At 44.4% G+C, this 18,157-nt stretch overlaps 1 protein-coding gene across 1 annotated transcript; it reads right to left on the minus strand.

The window, feature by feature from the left end:
* Window positions 1-785: 785 nt before the first annotated feature.
* LOC102924936 (glutathione S-transferase A2) lies at window positions 786-16,515 on the minus strand. Its single transcript, XM_006996889.4, has 7 exons — window positions 16,360-16,515; window positions 13,798-13,907; window positions 10,551-10,602; window positions 9,375-9,507; window positions 5,369-5,510; window positions 2,687-2,818; window positions 786-1,899 (listed from the first exon to the last, which is right to left on the minus strand). Exons 2-7 carry the CDS (start codon window positions 13,882-13,884, stop codon window positions 1,777-1,779), a joined length of 669 nt encoding a protein of 222 aa, XP_006996951.1. The 5' UTR covers window positions 13,885-13,907; window positions 16,360-16,515; the 3' UTR covers window positions 786-1,776.
* Window positions 16,516-18,157: the final 1,642 nt, after the last annotated feature.

Genomic DNA, 18,157 nt, shown 5'->3' on the forward strand with positions numbered 1-18,157 from the left:
GTGGACACAGCAGTCTGGCATAAAGCACAGGATTTTAGGAATGGCTGAGATTGGGAGTAGGATACACTCAGAAGGGATGGATTCAGGTTGTAGTGGGGTTTTGGCTATGGGAGTCTCTGCAACCACCACAGCCAGAAGAACACAATCCATGGGAGGGAAGAAGGTAGCCTGACTCTGAGTAGTTTATGTAAGCACAGAAAATTTGTTGAAAAATTCCTGTTGATAAACTATACCCTGTAGCCACAATAAAGCTTAAGCCATGACTACACCAGAATTCTTTATAAGGTACATGTGATTTCTTCCATAAAGATGGATTCTATAGATTGACAGCTCATGATGAAGATCTGGTAGAAGATCCAGTGTAGTCTTTGATACTAAGATAGCTCAAAGGTCACCAGGCTCTTAGCCCTATTCATTCCCAGACCCCTGGAAGGGAAAGAGTTAATACATCATTCTCTTTGATAGGACAATCCTATGTGTTTAGCATTCCTAGTTCCCCTAGTGCTTGTCTGTGACCACAAGGATCTCTGTGTCTCCCACAGTTGAGGGGAGAACCTGGACCTGTGTGTAAGATGTGAATCCTGGCCTGTGCTGGAGGTTGATGACAGTGTAAGTGGAGCTCAGCAGGGCAATGCGTGTGGAGCCCAGGCTGGATCAGAGCAAGGGGGAGGGTATGCAGAGAGTAGGATTAGGCAGACCCACCAGGCTAGACCTCAACACAAGATATTCAGGACAGGACTGGCTCTAGAGATTTGAGGTTGCAAGGAAAAGATGAAATCATCAGATTCCAGTGGGGCAAGGACAGAATTTATTTATCATTTATTTATTCATTTGAGATAGGGCATCACTATTCTGTAGCTCTAGCTGTCCTGGAAGTTACTATGTAGACCAGGTTGGCCTTGAGAGTTCACAGAGATGCATGTAGCTCTGCTTCCCAAGTGCTGGGATTAAAGGCATGTGCAAACACACCCGGATAAAGACAGAAACTTTTCAAAGATATTTTCTGTTATTGTTATTTTGCTTGAAAGTGTATTTTCCTCTCTATTTTTACTATTAAAGTATTTTTTAATTTTTATTTTACATGTCAAGGTGTTTTGACTACATATATGTATGTATCTCACCGGTGAACAGTGACCACAGAGGTCTGAAGATGACATCAGGTTCTATGGAGCTGAAGTTACAGATGGTTGTGAGATGTCATGGAGATGCTGGGCACCTAACCTGGGCCTCTCCAAGAAAAACCAGTGCTTGTCACTTGTGAGCCTGCTCTCCAGATTCGCCCTCACTATTTTAAATATTTAATTTTGTTTTCTCTGGTATTTTTTCTTTCTTTAAAATATCTTTACACTAGTTATCCAATTCCTTCTCCTGTAATTGCACTCTTTTTTTAGACCTTAAATTTTCTCCTCTATTTTTTATTCTATTTTTTCATTTTTATTTTTTTGTCTTGTAATTAATGTTACCTTTAAATTTTGTGGCTCATTGTACAAAGATGTTAGTCACTTCTTTTCTCTTGTTAGTGTTCTTTTTACTTAGCTTTTCCTTATTTTTACAAGCTTTGCTCTTATTTGTCATGATTATTGTTTGCCTTCTTGGAATGTGCTCCTGCAATCCAAGGAACACATGACTGACATATATATATATATATATATATATATATATATATATATATCCTTTATTCATGTTCATTTTCTCTACTACCAGTATAAACAATTGCTGTTCATTATTTAAAAACCCCAGATACTAGTGTCTGTGGGCTCTCTCAATGCAGCTTTCCTAGAACTTGAACATCTTCCTAGCCTCTTCGATTTGTTTTGCATCAACGGGAGGCTTTCTCTGGCTGCCAGGCTGTAGGAACTTCTTCACATTGGGCAGGCTGCTGAGTCTGCTCTTCAGGGCCTGTAATCCAGAAAACACAGCCTGAGAGTCAGAATGGCTTATGTGGACAATCCAAAAAACTCTGAGCCCTTTCCAGAACACAACTATCTGCATCCTTACTTAGCTCCAGTGTAGACATGAGTAGAATGATAAAACCATGAGCTGAAACCATAGCTCAGAATAATGTTCCTAAAGACCTCCTTTGACATCCTCTTACCTTCTTCTCTGGTCCCTGACATACTCTGTAGTCTGGGTTTGTGGTGCAGAGCACAGAGCACCGTGTCTCTCAGGTGTGAATGCAGAGACTACCAAAGAAAACTGAAGACATGAAAAACTGAGTTGCAAATGGACACAGAAAATCTCAAAGTCTAACCAGGAGCAACTCACAGCCAGTTTTCAACCTGGAGATAAGGATGGGGTCCCTAGGCGTGAGGACGGCATTGTGGGGGCTGTGGAGAGGGAAGCACAGTGTTGAGTAGTCAGAGCTGAGGACGGGGATCAGCATGACAGAGACCCGCTGAGACACTGAGTGTGCAAAGACAGGACACATGAGATGAAGATTAAGGCCCGAAGCATCCTCCAAAAAACAGGGGTCCAAGGAAACTCTTGCATCTTTCTCATGACAAAAGGCAAAATATTCTTGGAGTACCAGCCTCCAGACTCCATACACAAAAGATAATTTTCATGCCTGAACCCAGGGTCCAGTAGCTCAGTTTGGAGGCCCGAGGATGGGCCCTAGGAAGACCATAGGCCACCATTATACTCTCAGAGGCATGTGTGTGTGGCTGCCTCTCTGAGGCGATCTCACCTTCAGCAGGGGGAAAGGGGCCAGAAGGCTGGAGTCAAGCTCTTCAATATAGAGGAGAAGTTCCAGCAGGTGAATGTCTACCCTGGTCAGCCTGTTGCCAACAAGGTAGTCTTGTCCATGGCTCTTCAATACCTGCAGAATTAAGGGAGACTGATTATGAACATAGAGTTGGGCAGAAACCACTGACTTTTCCCAAGTCTCCCAAGGGGTGGCTCTGCCTCTGCCTGGCAGGGATAGACATGCAGACATTTCTCTAGGCCTAAGATACAAGAGGGAGAGGGAGAAGTCAGGCAGGCAACCTCCTCTTTAAAGTTCAGGTGACCTTTCTCAGTCATTGCCAGTTCCTATGGCCTTCACACCACCCACCCTTCTGTACATTTTCCACCTGAGGTCAGGATTAGCCCTGACACATCTTGTTCTTCCTCTTATTTTAAGCTGATGGGACACTGGAATGTCAGGACTTTCCTCTCCCTGTGCTCTGTTCAATCTCTCTTGGGCAGAGGCTCTGCCTGCAGGGAGCATCAGTCACAGAGAACATCCCATGTCTCCTGTCTGCTCTCCTCAGGTCTCTGGGATCTGAAGTACACCCAACTGAACTACAGCACATCCTCCCCTTTACAGCATTGGCTCTGACTCCCATCCTTCACTGTGTCATGATTGACATGCTGAATTGCACAGGGTGACCTGAGTTGGAGTCTGTAAGTAACATTGTACTGATAACATGTGAATGTTGACAGATGAGCATGCCGACACCATATGGTGCTAATCTTGCTATCTGATTGGCAGCTATGTATTTATTTAACATTGATGTCAACATTTCTGGTTGTGTGAAGATTGGATATTAATACTGTCTTAGTTACATTCATATGGCATTTACTTAAATATCCCAGCAATATGAAAATCACAGATAATCACAAAGAAAAACCATTCTTAAGTCATGAGCTACAAGTAAAGAACAATCAAAGGCTTTGTGATCACCTTCTCACACTGTACATGTCTACAGAGAAAAATATAATTAGCACATCCAGAAACAACAGGAAACCAGGTACGGTGGCACACAGATATAATCCTGGCACTCAAGAGGCTGAGGCAGGTGGATCTCTGTGAGCTCAAGGCCAGTTCACATAGAGTGTTCTGGAAGAGCCAGAGCTACATAATAGAGAGAACCTGTTAAAAAAAAAAAAAAGGAAAAATGAAGAAAAACTAAAAATACAAAAGGCAGCATCACACGTTCTCAGTACATAGATCATTGTATGAGTGCAGGTCATGAATCTCATACCAGAGATGCTGTAAGCTGTGATGGCTGGACATTATGTCCTAGGAGACAGGGCCTTAACTCCAGAGGGTTGTGTGAGGACCTGATGGCTCCTAAATCCCTTTCATCTTCCACAGAGCAGAACAGCATTGAGTGAACTTTCAGTGAAAGGATGAAAAAAAGGTGATGCTTTGTAACATGGGGGTCAAAGTCAGGTCTCTCAGGAATGTGTAGGATGCCCATATCCTCTAAGATTATAGCTCTGTTCTTATCTTTTACTTGACAGACGATCAAGTAGTTCTAAAGTGTTCTTGATCTTCCTCCAAAGAGAAGCTCTGACTAAGAAAGGTGTGGTGGTAATTATGTTCCCCAAAATATTGTGCACACTAACAAACATATCTGGGGTCAAAGAACAGAACAGCCACTAGATACAGAGGCTAGAAAATGGTTTCACTCACACTTTTAATCTTAGCATTCCAGAAGCAGAAATCCCTCTGGAATCTCTGTGAGTTCAAGGCCACATTGGAAACAGCCAGGCATGGTGACACATGCCTTTAATCCCAAGAAGTGAGCCTTTAATCCCAGGGAATGAAGGCAGAAAGCAGAAAGATATATAAGGTGTCAAGACCAAAGACAAGAAGTATTTGGCTGGTGAAGCTTTTAAGCTTTTGATCAACAGTTCTGCTGAGACCCATTCTGGATGAGGACTCGGAGGTTTCCCAGTCTTAGGAAACAGGATCAGCTGAGGAACTGGCAAGGTGAGGTAGCCGTGGCTTGTTCTGCTTGTCTCATCTCCCAACATTCACCCCAAAAACTGGCCTCAGGTTTGATTTTATTAAAAAGAACTTTTAAGACTCCAGCTACAGAGAGGCACTCCATATCACTGACACACCTTCATTTGAAGAGTGTACATGGCTCTCCTCCAAGCCCTGCATCTGTGACCCCAATCCAGGCAGATTAGTTTTCCTTAACATCACATCATCAACCTCCTCCTCTCCACCCTCCATCCCTGTCCTTGTTCAGGTACTACCCTCTGTCTTTGAAGCACTATCATATTCTCCTGACAGCCAGTCACTCTCTGCCTCCCTGTGTGATCTGACAGAATATTTTCCCATCTGTGTTTTTCTTGAGTTTGCTCTGACATTGAAGCCTGTTGTGTTCTGCAGGATCTGGGTCCATCCTGGTGTGGCTCAGCTTCCACAGATCAAGTTCTGGTTGTGGCCATGAACCCTGTTGCATACTGACCCCTAGACTGGCGTGACCATGCAGGGCTCCTTCACAGGCTGTTTTCCACAGTGCCCTGTGGGGTAGGGGCTGCACAGAGAGGCTCATGGAAGGTCAGTACTGGAGCAACCTTTCTCTCCCAGACTCTACCTTTCTCCTGTCCTTGGAACTCAGTGTCCCCTGACTTCAAAGAGCCCACTTACTTTTTCAAAGGCAGGCAAGTACCGGTTTTTGGTCTTGTCTTTTATCATGGAAATCTTGGCTTCTTTCTGGTCCGGGGGACATAGTATCAGTTGCAGGATCATTTCAGTCACATCTACAATACCCTCTGTATACATGTCAATTCTGAAAGATAAAATTATCCAAATGGTCAAGGGTTTTCAGGGATTCACTATTTTACATTTTAATCTAAAACCCTGAAAATTTTACACTGAAATGTGGTTGCAAGCTTACTCGCCTCTAGTGGGTTATTATTGTAGCTAGAGAATTTTTCTCTAGGTCCCGCCAAGTCACGCCAGTCCTGGCGCCCACTTATAAAATAAACACAGAGACTCTTACATTATTTAAACTGCTTGGCCATTAGCTCATTGTCTAGCCCTTACTCTTATATTTAGTGCTGCGGGCCGCAGGAATATATCATAAGAACTCAGCTGGTTATGGCAAAGTCACTACCTGGAGGAATCAGGGAATTCCTCCAGAGGAAGCCAAATCCTAAGGAGTTTATGGTGTTACTTGGCTTGTTAGATATCAGCTGTCTTCTGTTATGAAAATCATGTGAGCCTTCATAGTCTTCCCAATTGACTTTTCCCTAAGAAGGGCTAACAGTGTGGACTGATCACTCTCTGGACATACACATTCCAGGTCTTTGGAGAACTGCCTCAGGAAAGGCTTTCTCTGGAATCAGATATCTCCCTTGGCTTCTTTCAAGGACTAGCAGTAATAACAATCCACATGCAAGTCTCCTGATTTAAGACAAATTCCACAAGGAGATACCGCCTAGGTCAGGTGGATATTCAGTAATAGCTTTACATAATTTAGCTTGGACCTTCCTTTTTTACAGCCTTACTAACTTTATAGACCTCTAACTCCTTATCTAACCACTTCTAGGAATATTTGGATAACCTTCTGAACTGACAGCTATGCTCAGCCAGAACCCCAGTTCAAGCCTCCCTGTAATTATCATCATTGCCAGCATCTGGCCAGGTCCATCCCCAGATGGAGGAAAGTACTTTATCAGAGATAACTCCGTACTGTCTAAGAATAGACTTAAGCATCCGGGCCACCTGTTAGAGAAGGCCTAGCAGATGTGCCAATTAAGCCTTACTTCCTCTTTCCCAAACCTTACCTCTAGTTCCAGATCTCCCTTTAACTATCACCAGAGGCATCTAGCTGTACAGGTTGCCTAGCGTCCAAGCACACTTTCCCCCACCCTGCAGAAAAATGACAGGTAGCTTGGACAGATATGAGTTACAAGAAAAAAGAAGACAGTTTTATTTTCTCCCAATGATGTATAGAATCCTAACATTTTCTACCAATCTAGTTTAAGATTATAGTTGTGCACATAAGAGCACTCTTCTTAGATATTACCTGAATTTAGCCTTTAGTTAATTCATTTCCCCATTGGTCACTTCCCTTTGGAGCTGCAATGATAATTAACGGTTATTGCCTCCCTGTGTGATTCTTATCACCCCTCCGTTTGACCCTGGAAGCCTGGCTTTGCACTGTTAAGCAATTACTGCTTGTAAGTGTATATATACCAGGACTTCCAGGGCGCATGGAGGACAGAGAAGAGAAAAGAGAATGGAAGAACTAGATGGGTAAGAACTTGAGAGGAACAAACTGAGATGGGCAAGAAGTAGATTGAAGGGCTAGAAGTACTAGAGGAAGGAGATGGAAGAAGAGGAAGAGCCAGATGGGGAAGAACAAGATGAGGAAGAACGAGATCAGGAGAGAGGAGATGGGAGAGGAGATGATAAGGGAAGGAACAAGATGGATGAGAACCTGGAAGGGACAGAACTAGATGAAGGAATTAAGATAGAACCTAGAGGAGACCACAGACAAGTGTAGAGAGAAATCAGGCTAGAAATGAGCTAAATATGAGAGCAGAATATAAGCTTGTAACTGACACAGAATAATATGTATCTGGACTAAGGAGTTTCATGTACATAGATTCATTTCTTCTCATCAAAGATTAATTATCAGCTGGTTTAGATTCTTCCCGGACCCTGGGAGGGGACTATCGAGGGGCTGGACCCCCATTGTCCCTGATAATTTAGCCCATTTCTATTAATCTATGCTTTGCCATATGGCTCGTGGCTTATCGGTACCTTACATCTTCCTTGTACTGGCAGCGGCTCCAGCCGTCTCCCCCTCTGCCTTCCTGTTCCCTCAATTCTCCTCTCTGTTAGTCGCACCTATACTTCCTGTCTGGCTATCAGCCAATCAGTGTTTATTTATACAGAGCAATATCCACAGCATATTATCCTTTATATTTAACAGATTTAACTTTCCTTCTAGGATAGCCTGTTGGTTCAGATACACTTTTAGAATTTTTTTTACATACATGGCCCATCCCAAGGACAAAGAGCATCACTGGCATTCCAGAAGACAACCATCAAAGTCTACAGCTCTCTCTCTCTCTCTCTCTCTCTCTCCCTCCCTCCCTCTCTCTCTCTCTCTCTCTCTCTCTCTCTCTCTCTCTCTCTCTCTCTCTCTCTCCTCTCTCTCTCTGACATAATTTATTCTCAACAACCCTGCTGAGATTCTCAGAGATAACAAGCTGCCTCCCATGTAAGCTTAACACGGAGCCGGAGCCCTCGTTGAAGCACCAGATGCATCTCTGGGTATGTCTCCTTCTGCTGCCTGGTCCAGAGTCATTCTTGGTCAGTGTTAGAAGTTCTCCATGTAGAACATCTGTATGTCCTTCACACAGTGCTGCTGGATTCTGGCCTTCTTAACTTTTGTCAAGACTTGCCTATTTCTTTATTCAGTTGACCCACAGCACAGCAAAGGACACATGTGTTCCCTTCTTTAAACTGTATTTCACACAGTGCTTTTGGAACAGACTTTCATTGTCACATTTTCACATGCTACCATTGCTGGCCCCCAGAAAGGTGGTATTCTGTGTTTCCACGCATCTGTAGTAGTCTAAGCATGTTAACATCCTCCAGTGTTAGAGGAGGTTGATCCTCACTCCCTTCAAACCTCTAATCCCGCCCCTGTGGCAGCTGCTCCAGAAGGTGCTGACCCACTTCCTTTCTTATCCACGGGGAGGACAGGAATGTTTCCTATGGAATGAACCATGGAGCATGTGCCCTGGTGTCTGCCTACTTTACATAATGCAGTGTCCACACTTGACCTTTGTTCTGCGCCCCTCAGCACTTCAGATATTTTCATGGCTAAAATTATAAGTTGTGCTCCTCTTTCCTCTATTATTGAATATCTGGGCTGAGTCCACCATGAGAAAATTATAATGCCGTTAGGTTTATTTCTATACAAGCACTATTAACGCCGAGTCTCTCTTTCCATGGACATATGTTTCCCACACTAGTGTTGCTGGCTAGCACCACATTTAGCTCTCTAAGCAACTGCAATACTCATACACAGTGGTTTATGAATGAAGAACTTTGTCATATCACAGTGAGTCCCAGCATTGGTGGTGTAGGCAACCTGGATGCTTTAGTTCTGAATTAAATGCTTTGGGTAATCTTGGTCCATGGGAACGAGTTTATCTAAGGCTCATTGAGTTGACCAGTCCATAGGACTGGCTGACAATTCAGGTCTTGCTCTGTATTATTCTTACTCCTGGGATGTGGGAAGCAGCTCCTTCCTCCTTCCCACCCTAGGACTCCTCCTCTAGCCTCAAGCCCTGTGTCCTTTGTCCTAAGCTGTTGGCTGAGGTCCAGTCACTGAAGCCTTGAGCACCCGGAGTCCTGATTCCACCATGCTCAGGGCCCTTGGAACATCATATTTGCAACTCGGTTCCTGACCTGTGCTGGCAACATCATCCTCTGCTGCAGTCACACTCACCTGAACCCACCCCAGCTCCTCCTCCATCTCCTCCATGGACTCCTCCATACTCGGACTAAGTGTTCATATCCATAATCAGCCTGCTCCTAGACTCAAAGCCTCCACTCTCTTGCTCATTGATGGAGACACCAATTCCCTCCTTTGTTTCCCCTTGGAGTAATAACAGGAAATGTACCGTACAGGGCTCTCTCCTTCACGTCCTTGCCATAGAGGTCGTATTTGGTGGCAATGTAGTTGAGAATGGCTCTGGTCTGCACCAGTATCATTCCGTCAATCTCCACCATGGGCACTTGCTCAAACATCAGTTTCCCATCTTTGAAAGAAGAAAGGAAAGAGGTATGTGAAGTATTCAAGTCTCACTTCTGTTTTTTTGTTTGTTTGTTGGGTTGGTTGGTTTTTTTTTTGTTTTGTTTTGTTTTGTTTTTGGTGTTTTGAGACAAGGTTTCTCTGTAGCTTTGGAGCCTGTCCTGGACTAGCTCTGTAGACCAGGCTGGCCTCAAACTCACAGTGATCTGCCTGCCTCTGCCTCCCGAGTACTGGAATTACAGGCATGCGCCACCACAGCCTGGCTCAAGTCTCACTTCTCAGGAACAGAAAAGTTGTATTGAAATGTCTGATCATGCAAAGGAAAGATAAATGATTGGCAGCCAGTCTTTAATTAAATCCCATTTACTCTTAGCTCCTGCTTCCTCTTTGTCTCATAATCTTCTCTTGGCTTTTGAGCTTTGCTCATTCACTGTTATTTCCTATCCAGATTCATATTATATCTCTCATGCATGTTTTTATGTTCAGTTCTTGTCTCCAGATACATTTGAGAGTTAGGAGGGACAGCAGAGGGCCATCATGCAAATAGAGCTATGTAGGGAGTTTGGAAGTCTAGTTATCCTCAAGACATAAGGTGTACGACAGTTCCCTGTGTAGTGAGCCACTGATTCCTCCAGGCTGTATTTGTGGGGTGATAGCAACTCATCAGTAGCTAGAATCAAAATGCTCAAGAAAATTATCCCAGGTGTTTGTCCACCCATGATTTAATCAATGGCCATGTACCTGTGAGGTTATTGGGCATTGTGGGTGAAGAAAATGATGGTAGAAGTGAATAAAAGTGAGCCTGAAAGAAATAGCTCACTCTGATGCAGAAATAGTAAGAAAACATTTATTTACCAGTCACCAGACAAATGTTTGCAGAAACTAACTTCCTCTCTCTTATCATTGTTTCCATTTTCAGAGCACTCAAGGAAACCCACCACCTACATCTTATCACTCTGCCATTCTTGACTATTCTCACCCACCACCATCACCATCTGGTAAACCTTCAACTAGGCACCTCATTGAAGACATATGGATACTTGGTGTTACCTTTTCTTAACTTTTCCAAGTCTTCTGGACGTTCTATAAACTTCTCTTCAAACTGAAGACAGAAAAAGTAAATGCATTTTCATTAGCTCATTCTGTATTATTGTAGACTTTTGAACTTGAGTGGTCTGTGTCTGATAGTACATCTGCAGTAGACCCGAAGTGTCTGATCATGGCCACTTGATAATTCAAACTAGATCCATCAACAACAAGGTGATGAACATAACAAAGCTGCTCATTCTTGTGGTGTTCCTCCTCCCTGACCGCACTATGTCCATGCTTAGATCCTAAGAAGAGAGTGATCTTCCTGGAGGACCAGCACTGGGAAATGGACTGTTGAGGTTTTGAACTCTCAGCAAAGCCTGTTATTTTCAGTGATAACAGAATAGAACTTTCTGTGTGTCCATCATGGTGCATGGCATGAACCTGGAATACCTGTTTTTCTTTTTTTTAAATTTTCTTCAGGATTTAGTTTTACCAATTTTAAATGCGTGTGTATGTGTGTGTGGGGGTCTTATGCATGTTAAAACACCCATCTCAGAGGCCAGAGTTCATGGAGGCCAAAGGTTAGAGATTCAGTTGGATATGGGGTGATAAACACTTTTAACTGTCATATGTGGATGCTGGGAACCATAGTACATTGTATATGCAATAAGAACTCTAAACAACCAAGCATTTATTCTAGCCCCACATCAAAGTTGCTTACATTATGGAGCTGTTATTGTATTTTTTAAATAGTTATTTGTTTTATGTATATGTATTAATATATTTTTGTGTGAGGATACACATACCCAATGAAAACCCACTCTGGCCTTTTACATGGATTCCTGGGATTCAAAACCATGTGGCTTAATTTTTAGTCACCCAGCCCTCTCTCCAGCAATCTAGAGTAATAAACCACTCTCTTCCTTTCACGTTTTTAAAGAAAATTTCTTTCACAAAAGGCTGAAAATCATCTTCTACCTTGCTTGGCGAGGCAGTTTGTGGATGATTCCATAACTGCCTGGACTGAACTGATGGAATGAAATGTGAGTGTCGACAACATGCACAGCTTTCAGAGAGCTGCACAGAGTGCTGACGTCATCACAGAGGGCGGCTGAACTGCGATGAGGTTGGTGGGTGTGAGGGTGATGAGGTCAAAGGGCAGCCTGTGGGCACATTGAGTCTGGAAGGTTTGAGCCAGGGTCTCTAATAGCCCCTGCCCACTGGCTTCTCAGTCACTCTGGGACATGGAACAAGAAGGCTTCTGTGCAGATGCCCCACCCCCTCCTCCTGTGCTGAATCAGCAGTCCAGTGGCTTAGAACATATCCCTGAGCCACAAAGCTGGCATATAGACACTGCACCCAATTATAGAATTATTTAAAGCAATCCTCCCAGGCTGGCACTAGTGTGTCTCGGTTCTTATGCACCCCTTCATTCAGAAAGGACCCAGCTGAAGCCCTCCCTATTCTTTTAGGAATGGATGTGCGATTCCATGGCTGAGGTAAACATTTTGCCTTGACACTGAGGGAAGACACCAAAGCAACCTTCACAGGACACCACTTCATCCTTCAAGCCTCCTGAGTTCAAGATCTCAGGAAGTGCCCCTGACTTCCTCTCAGGAAATGCCAACTTCTGAGCTGCTCTGATGTGAACTGGGAAGTGTTTTTCCCAGTGACACCTCTAGAGGGCAGCACTAAAGCCTACCAGAACTTTCTGCTCTACAACTGGAAAGGAAAACATTGAACCTCAGAATGTTGCTTCCACACCTCACTTGGGCCACTCACACACTTAGCTGAAAGCTCATAGACATGGGGGCCACCTGAAGATGGGGCCTCTGTTTTATTCACCACCTATACCCTCCCGACCAGGCCTGTGCCTGGCATTTGATGGTCTCTAAAAACTGATCACTGAGTATTGATTGGTGTTGACAGGAGGGCTGTTACTGCCTTCTGTGTCAGGTTTCCCATTTGTGGTGCATATTTTTAATTTAATTCCATCAAGCTTCTCTTGTATAGTTTACCACTATTAATATGTTTTTCTATTATAGGAGTGTAGAGGGAGGCAGTGTAAGTGCCCATGGAGACCAGAGGCACGGGAACCCTCTGAGGCTAGGGTAACAGGTGGCTGTGAGCATCCGGTGTGGGTCCTCTGTAAGAACAGTATTGGATTTTGACACTGAGCCATCACTTCAGTCTCCTGTCCCCTCTAAACCATTTTTATCATGGAAATTCCTGGGTCTGTGTTGTAAAACTGCGCACAAGGTGCAAAGAGCCTCCATCCATCAGTCACCATCTCCAACAACCACCAGATAAAGTCACCCTGTTCACCTTTCACCTCTGTGCCCATCTTCTCTGTGACTCTGACCTTAATGTCAGAGCTGAGTTGTCACATGTCCCTGTCACAAATACCTCACTGTGAATTTCCAAATGTAAGTGCACTTTTTCTCCCCTTGAGTTTTTCGCAACAGCATTTTTCTTTGTAATAGACCTGGCTGTCCTGGAACTTGTTCTGTAGACCAGGATAGCCTTGAACTCACAGAGATGAGCCTACCTCTGCCTCCTGAGTGCAGAGACTAGGATGGAGTGCCACCACTGCCTGGAATAAGTACACTTTTTAGAAGGACAGTGTCACACCAAAATCACACTCTGTTATCATAAAATGCAATAATCTATTAATATTTCCTAATAGTCAATATTCAAGTTTTATTTCTATATGTCTCTTCCTGTAACTTGATTCAGCTCCAAAGAGCAACAAACCAGACAGGTATTTGATTGTTTTCTCCTGAAAACGTCTTTTAATGGGAATGTGTTCTTTGGTAGAGAGCATAGTAAGATTTTCATTTGTTCAAATCTATCTATCTCCTCCTCATTATCATTTTTTTGTGGGGTTGGTTTTCACATTCTATGGGGAGCACCAGGGAAGTGGGGCTCTTCCATTTCAAGAGTACAGGTTCTTCAGCCATGCCAGGTTTGGGCCCTGAGCATCGTCGTGGTGGCTGGGCACACTGGGCATGCTCCAATTATCTCCCACAGGCACTGGGTAGTTGTAGTGTGTGGCCTGGTTGATAAAGGGGTCATACTTGGTTAGGGGCTGACTGTGGACATAATTATAGTCCCAGCCTTCTTGTCTTGGCAGTGCCATGGGGCTAAGATGAATACCATTGATGGCAAATCTGTTTACAGTTTTCCTGGTGTGAAGATGCTCAGCTTACAGAAGTATTTTAATCTTGTCTTAGGTCTGGTTCCAGAAGCACAATGCACAACCTACCTCCACCCCTGCTGCAGCCAGCAGCCACCTGATGCATTCCATTCGGCCCCGGCCATTGAAGTAGTGAAGTACGGGCTTCCCGGCCATGGCAGCAACTGTGGTTTCACTGACTGTGAAGGAAAAGCAAAGAGGTCAATGCCAGGGAGACTGTGCTTTGGGATGTGAGTAATAACACACTAGAGGAGGGAAGTCTGCCTTCTTCATGGGCAGCTTCCAGGGGACGCAGGAGGTTGTTGACTAATTTTTCATCCATCAGTGACCACAAACCTGCAATTGCACCAAACAGGTCTCAGCTGGCCATGTGCCTTCTCTTTGAGGACATAAACGGAGCAGCCCTGATCCTCTAGTGATGAAGGACTGGAAGCTGTTGACCTTGGACAGCTGAGCCATCACAGAGGGATGAGACAAAGTCCCTCCCCAGTCCTTTGGACCCTGGGCTGCTCAGTTCAGAAGCTGTCAATGGCTTGGTGTCACCCTGGCTGTGTCAAACCCTAGTTCTCCCAGGAGAAGAGCTCATCTCTTTGCTGCAGTTCTGTTTCCCACTGAACACTGGACCCTGTTCTGTGTTCACAGCAGAGCGGTTGATGCAGTAACACCACGTATCGGGCAGTTGTTCATTGGAACTTTACTTCATCTCCACAAAGTTATTGGTGAGGAGCTGTTCCTGTCACACGTTTGCAGGAGAGAGGATGTCCATACAGTTCCATGCTGAGGAGACCCTGAGAGCACAGCTCAGTTCCTGCACAGTGAGCAGATGTGCTGGGTCCCTGCTGATCAGGGGCTGGAAAGTCAACATCATGGGTCATGGGTAGTGCTTTAACTTGTGATGAAATAGGAAATTTCAGTGTCTGCCTTTTACAAAGTACTGTGTGAGTGTGAGTTAGTGAGTGTGTGTGTGTGTGTGTGTGTGTGTGTGTGTGTGTGTGTGTCTGTCTGTCTGTCTGTCTGTCTGTCTGTACGGGCACATGGCTGCAGTGGCTGCAAAGGCCAGAAGAAGACACCAGATCCTCTAGAGCTGGTGGGCTCCGTCTACTGGGTCAGTATCACCAGGCCTCAGCAACATTCTTACCCCTCAGATGTCGGCCTCCCTGCCCTCAGTTTACACTTGCTTCTCATGGGCACCTCACAGTTTTCTCAGGCACTTTCTAACACTCTGTTCTTTTCTGCCTGTGCTTTTCTTTGTTTATTCCATGAACTCTAGTTTGCTCTGCACAGCTTCTGCACTGGGAACCTCACAGGGACTCTGAGATTCTGAGGCTTTCAAAGACTTTCATCCTGTGTTCCCTGGGATGCAGTCATTCCTCAGCATCACTCGCCTTGCAGCCATATGGTGACTTACACCTTAAAAACGACATCTCTGCTGAGCTGTGTGGCTCTCTCTCTCTTTAACCTGTCAGTTTTAGAGTTGCACAAGTTAAGGGTCCACTTTGGAGTTTCTCCATATTCATGATGAATACTTTGAACCTTAGCATAGGATTGGCCACAGCTTGATGTCAGAGTTTGTATTTAACTTCATTCTTCTACAGACTTATTTCTTCCTGTCATCTCTTGTTACAGGATTTTAAATTGTTTTCTGGTCTTCCGTTCCTTCCCTCCTACACACATCTGTGATCACGGAGGAAATAAGCAGACAACTGCTCCCTGGTACATGATGGAAGGCTCAGTCCACAGTCCTCAGATCTCCTGGGGTTCAATAGTTAGTCATGCTTTTCTTTTCCATTTGCTTTTTTGGGCTTACCTTTTAATAACAGAGGTTGTGTTGGACAATTAAATATTAAGATAGTAATAAAGTAACAAATCCTAAGTGTGGAACCTGCTACTCTGTTATTTAAACAGAATTATCAAAGCAATCAGAATCCACACAACAGAAACAAATGTGGTAGAAAACCCAACTGGGGAAGTGCTTTGGGAGGGTGGCTGGGAGAGTCTGGGTAAATAAAAGTTCTCACCTGGGAGGAATCTGCAAGTTCTCTGTGAGGTTAGCACATGCAATTCAAGAGAAGAACACTATTGATCTTAGGTTTCCCTGAGAGGACAGTCCAGGTCTACTCCTCACTGTCCTGAATCCCATCATTTAGAGTCCCTTGCAAATACATTAAACCCCACCCTTTGGCTCAGTGACTCTGAAGGAGGGAGAGAAAGGAGGGAACAGAGAGAGAAGCAGAAGGAGAAAAAGGAACAGTAGGAGATGACGGAAGGAATAGATGAAGAGAAGAATGAAAAACAGGATGAGGAAGGAGGGAGAAAGGGGAGGAGGGATGAAGGACGGGAAGGGTGGAGGGAGGGACAATAGAAAGAGAGAAGGAAAAGAGAAGGAAAAATAGTTTGCTACTCGATGTTGAGTCACAAAATAATTCATATGAACCAGAATCAAACACAGGTAAAATCAATGGTAATGGGGAGTGAATATGATCAAAGTATATAACATACATTAGTAGAAATTACATAATAAAACCAGCTGTTCTGTACAATTAATGCATAATAAATAAAGCACTGAAAAGCTGTTTTCCAGTGATGCAGAAATGAGAACATGTCACACAGGTTATAAAAGAGAAAACTGACCTAGTGAGAGTCCAGGCTTCCTCTCCACTCAGCTCAGCAACTCCTGCTCCAGATGAGTGTGGACGCTGCTTTAATAAGGTGACCATTCTAACAAGGGGGTGGGTACCAATAGGGAACAGCCACTCCCATGGACTCCCCCAGAGTTCAAGATTCCAGAGTTCCCTGATAGACTAGAAATGAGACAAATCAGGGGGAGGCTCACAAGCCACCACCCTTTCCTGAAGAGCTAGAGTCTTTTAATGGATTCGTTGAATTAATGCTTATGTGTCTCTAAATAACGTGTCATCCATGCTATTGTGAACAACCCTAATGAAACACATTGGTCAAAAAAGGAAGAAACAAAGGAAGGCAGACCATAGTAGAAGCATAAATGGAATCACAGAGTCTAGCCATAGAACGCTCAGCTATAACAACAAAATGTGACTTTACACTACTGACTTTGGGGCATAGTGTGTTAAGTAGCCTTAAATTTCAGAATTAAGACATTATCCCAAATTCAAGGCTAACCGAAGTACAGTTTACACTGCCCCCTGCTTCTTGTATCTAATGATCAAGCTAATGTCCTGTAAGAGCATATTTGTCTTAACCTTTGTCCTGTTTTAATCAGGAGCTGAAGGGCAGAAAGGAATTTCACAATCCACACTTAACTTCACCTAGAGGACTATCAACAGTCTGTCCCAGCATGCTCTGGGCCTCAATGCAGACTGTATCCCTGCAGTAACTACTGTGGAAAAATTGCCTTGTCACTATTAGTAATGTCATTTCCAAGTTAGTGAGATTACTGTTACTTCGTTCCAAGTTCAAACTCACAGCTCTTATCCACAAACAAGGACATTTACCACTGACTTTATGCACAGACTCACGTGCTCACTTGTGGTTTTAGTTATAATCATTGGTTCATAGGTCTTTATTAACCATTACCTGATGACCTGGTTGGCTTCAGAGATGCATGTCACTTTCCTGAGTCTGATACCCTACCAGTGTCCACGGCTGGGCTCTTTTATCTTGGTATACACTGCTAATTTCTTTTCAACTTTAGGATTTCAATCCTCTAGAGGCACTGCACTTCTCTAAAAACAGATGACAAATTGGCAGTGCTGCCCTTCAGGGTGATGCTCATGTGCACCAGCACAGGATCTCAGGTCCAGGCATCAGTCTCAGTTTCAGGGATGAGTTGTCTTTGAACACCACCCATGAAGAGTCCCTGTCACAGGCTGTGAGCTTATGGCAGAGGAAGAAACAAACCCTGTGGGAAGGCGAGTGTCCCAGGAGAGCAATGGGAAGACTTGCTCCAGAGAACTGGGAGATCTCAAGTGCAAAGCAAGGGCTGAATCAGGAGTGCCGCTGAGGACTGCTGTTGCCTTAAAACTGAGTCTATTGTCCCAGCCCTGAAAGGAAGGAAGCCCTCAGCTGCCTGCCTGTCCCAGGCCATTTCCCTGGGCTCATGTTGAGTCCCTGTCCTTCTAGCTCCTGTACTTTAGTCTTCCTCTGCATCCCAGGCCCTGCACAAACCATTTCTTCAGCTGAGCCTACTCCTCTCCATCCTCTGGACATGCTGTGCTTCCTCCATCAGGGCCCTGTCCAGACAGTGTGGAGCCCTGAGCAAGGAGCTCTCCAGTTCCCATGGCTGGTCGAGAGTGCAGCTCAGTGGGCAGCCTTGAGGAGCATGTGACCAACTTTCTTTTAGTGTTTGGGATGTGTCACCATGTGTAGGTTAAGAAGGACGTTCTGGTGGCTCATCATGTGTCCACCACCAAACTAACAAATGTAAAAGTTCTTTGATGCTAATCTGGACTTT

This window comes from Peromyscus maniculatus, chromosome 7, assembly GCF_049852395.1.
Source record: "Peromyscus maniculatus bairdii isolate BWxNUB_F1_BW_parent chromosome 7, HU_Pman_BW_mat_3.1, whole genome shotgun sequence".
Lineage (NCBI taxonomy): Eukaryota > Metazoa > Chordata > Mammalia > Rodentia > Cricetidae > Peromyscus > Peromyscus maniculatus.

Excerpts from the sequence above, each read along its gene's own strand:
- LOC102924936 (XM_006996889.4), bottom strand. The coding sequence starts at position 13,884 with ATGGCCGGGAAGCCCGTACTTCACTACTTCAATGGCCGGGGCCGAATG. Across the intron at positions 5,511-9,374 it reads GACGTGAAGGAGAGAGCCCT|AATTGACATGTATACAGAGG; the intron begins GTACGGTACATT and ends TTTATCTTTCAG. Across the intron at positions 1,900-2,686 it reads CCCCTTTCCCCCTGCTGAAG|GCCCTGAAGAGCAGACTCAG; the intron begins GTGAGATCGCCT and ends TCTGGATTACAG.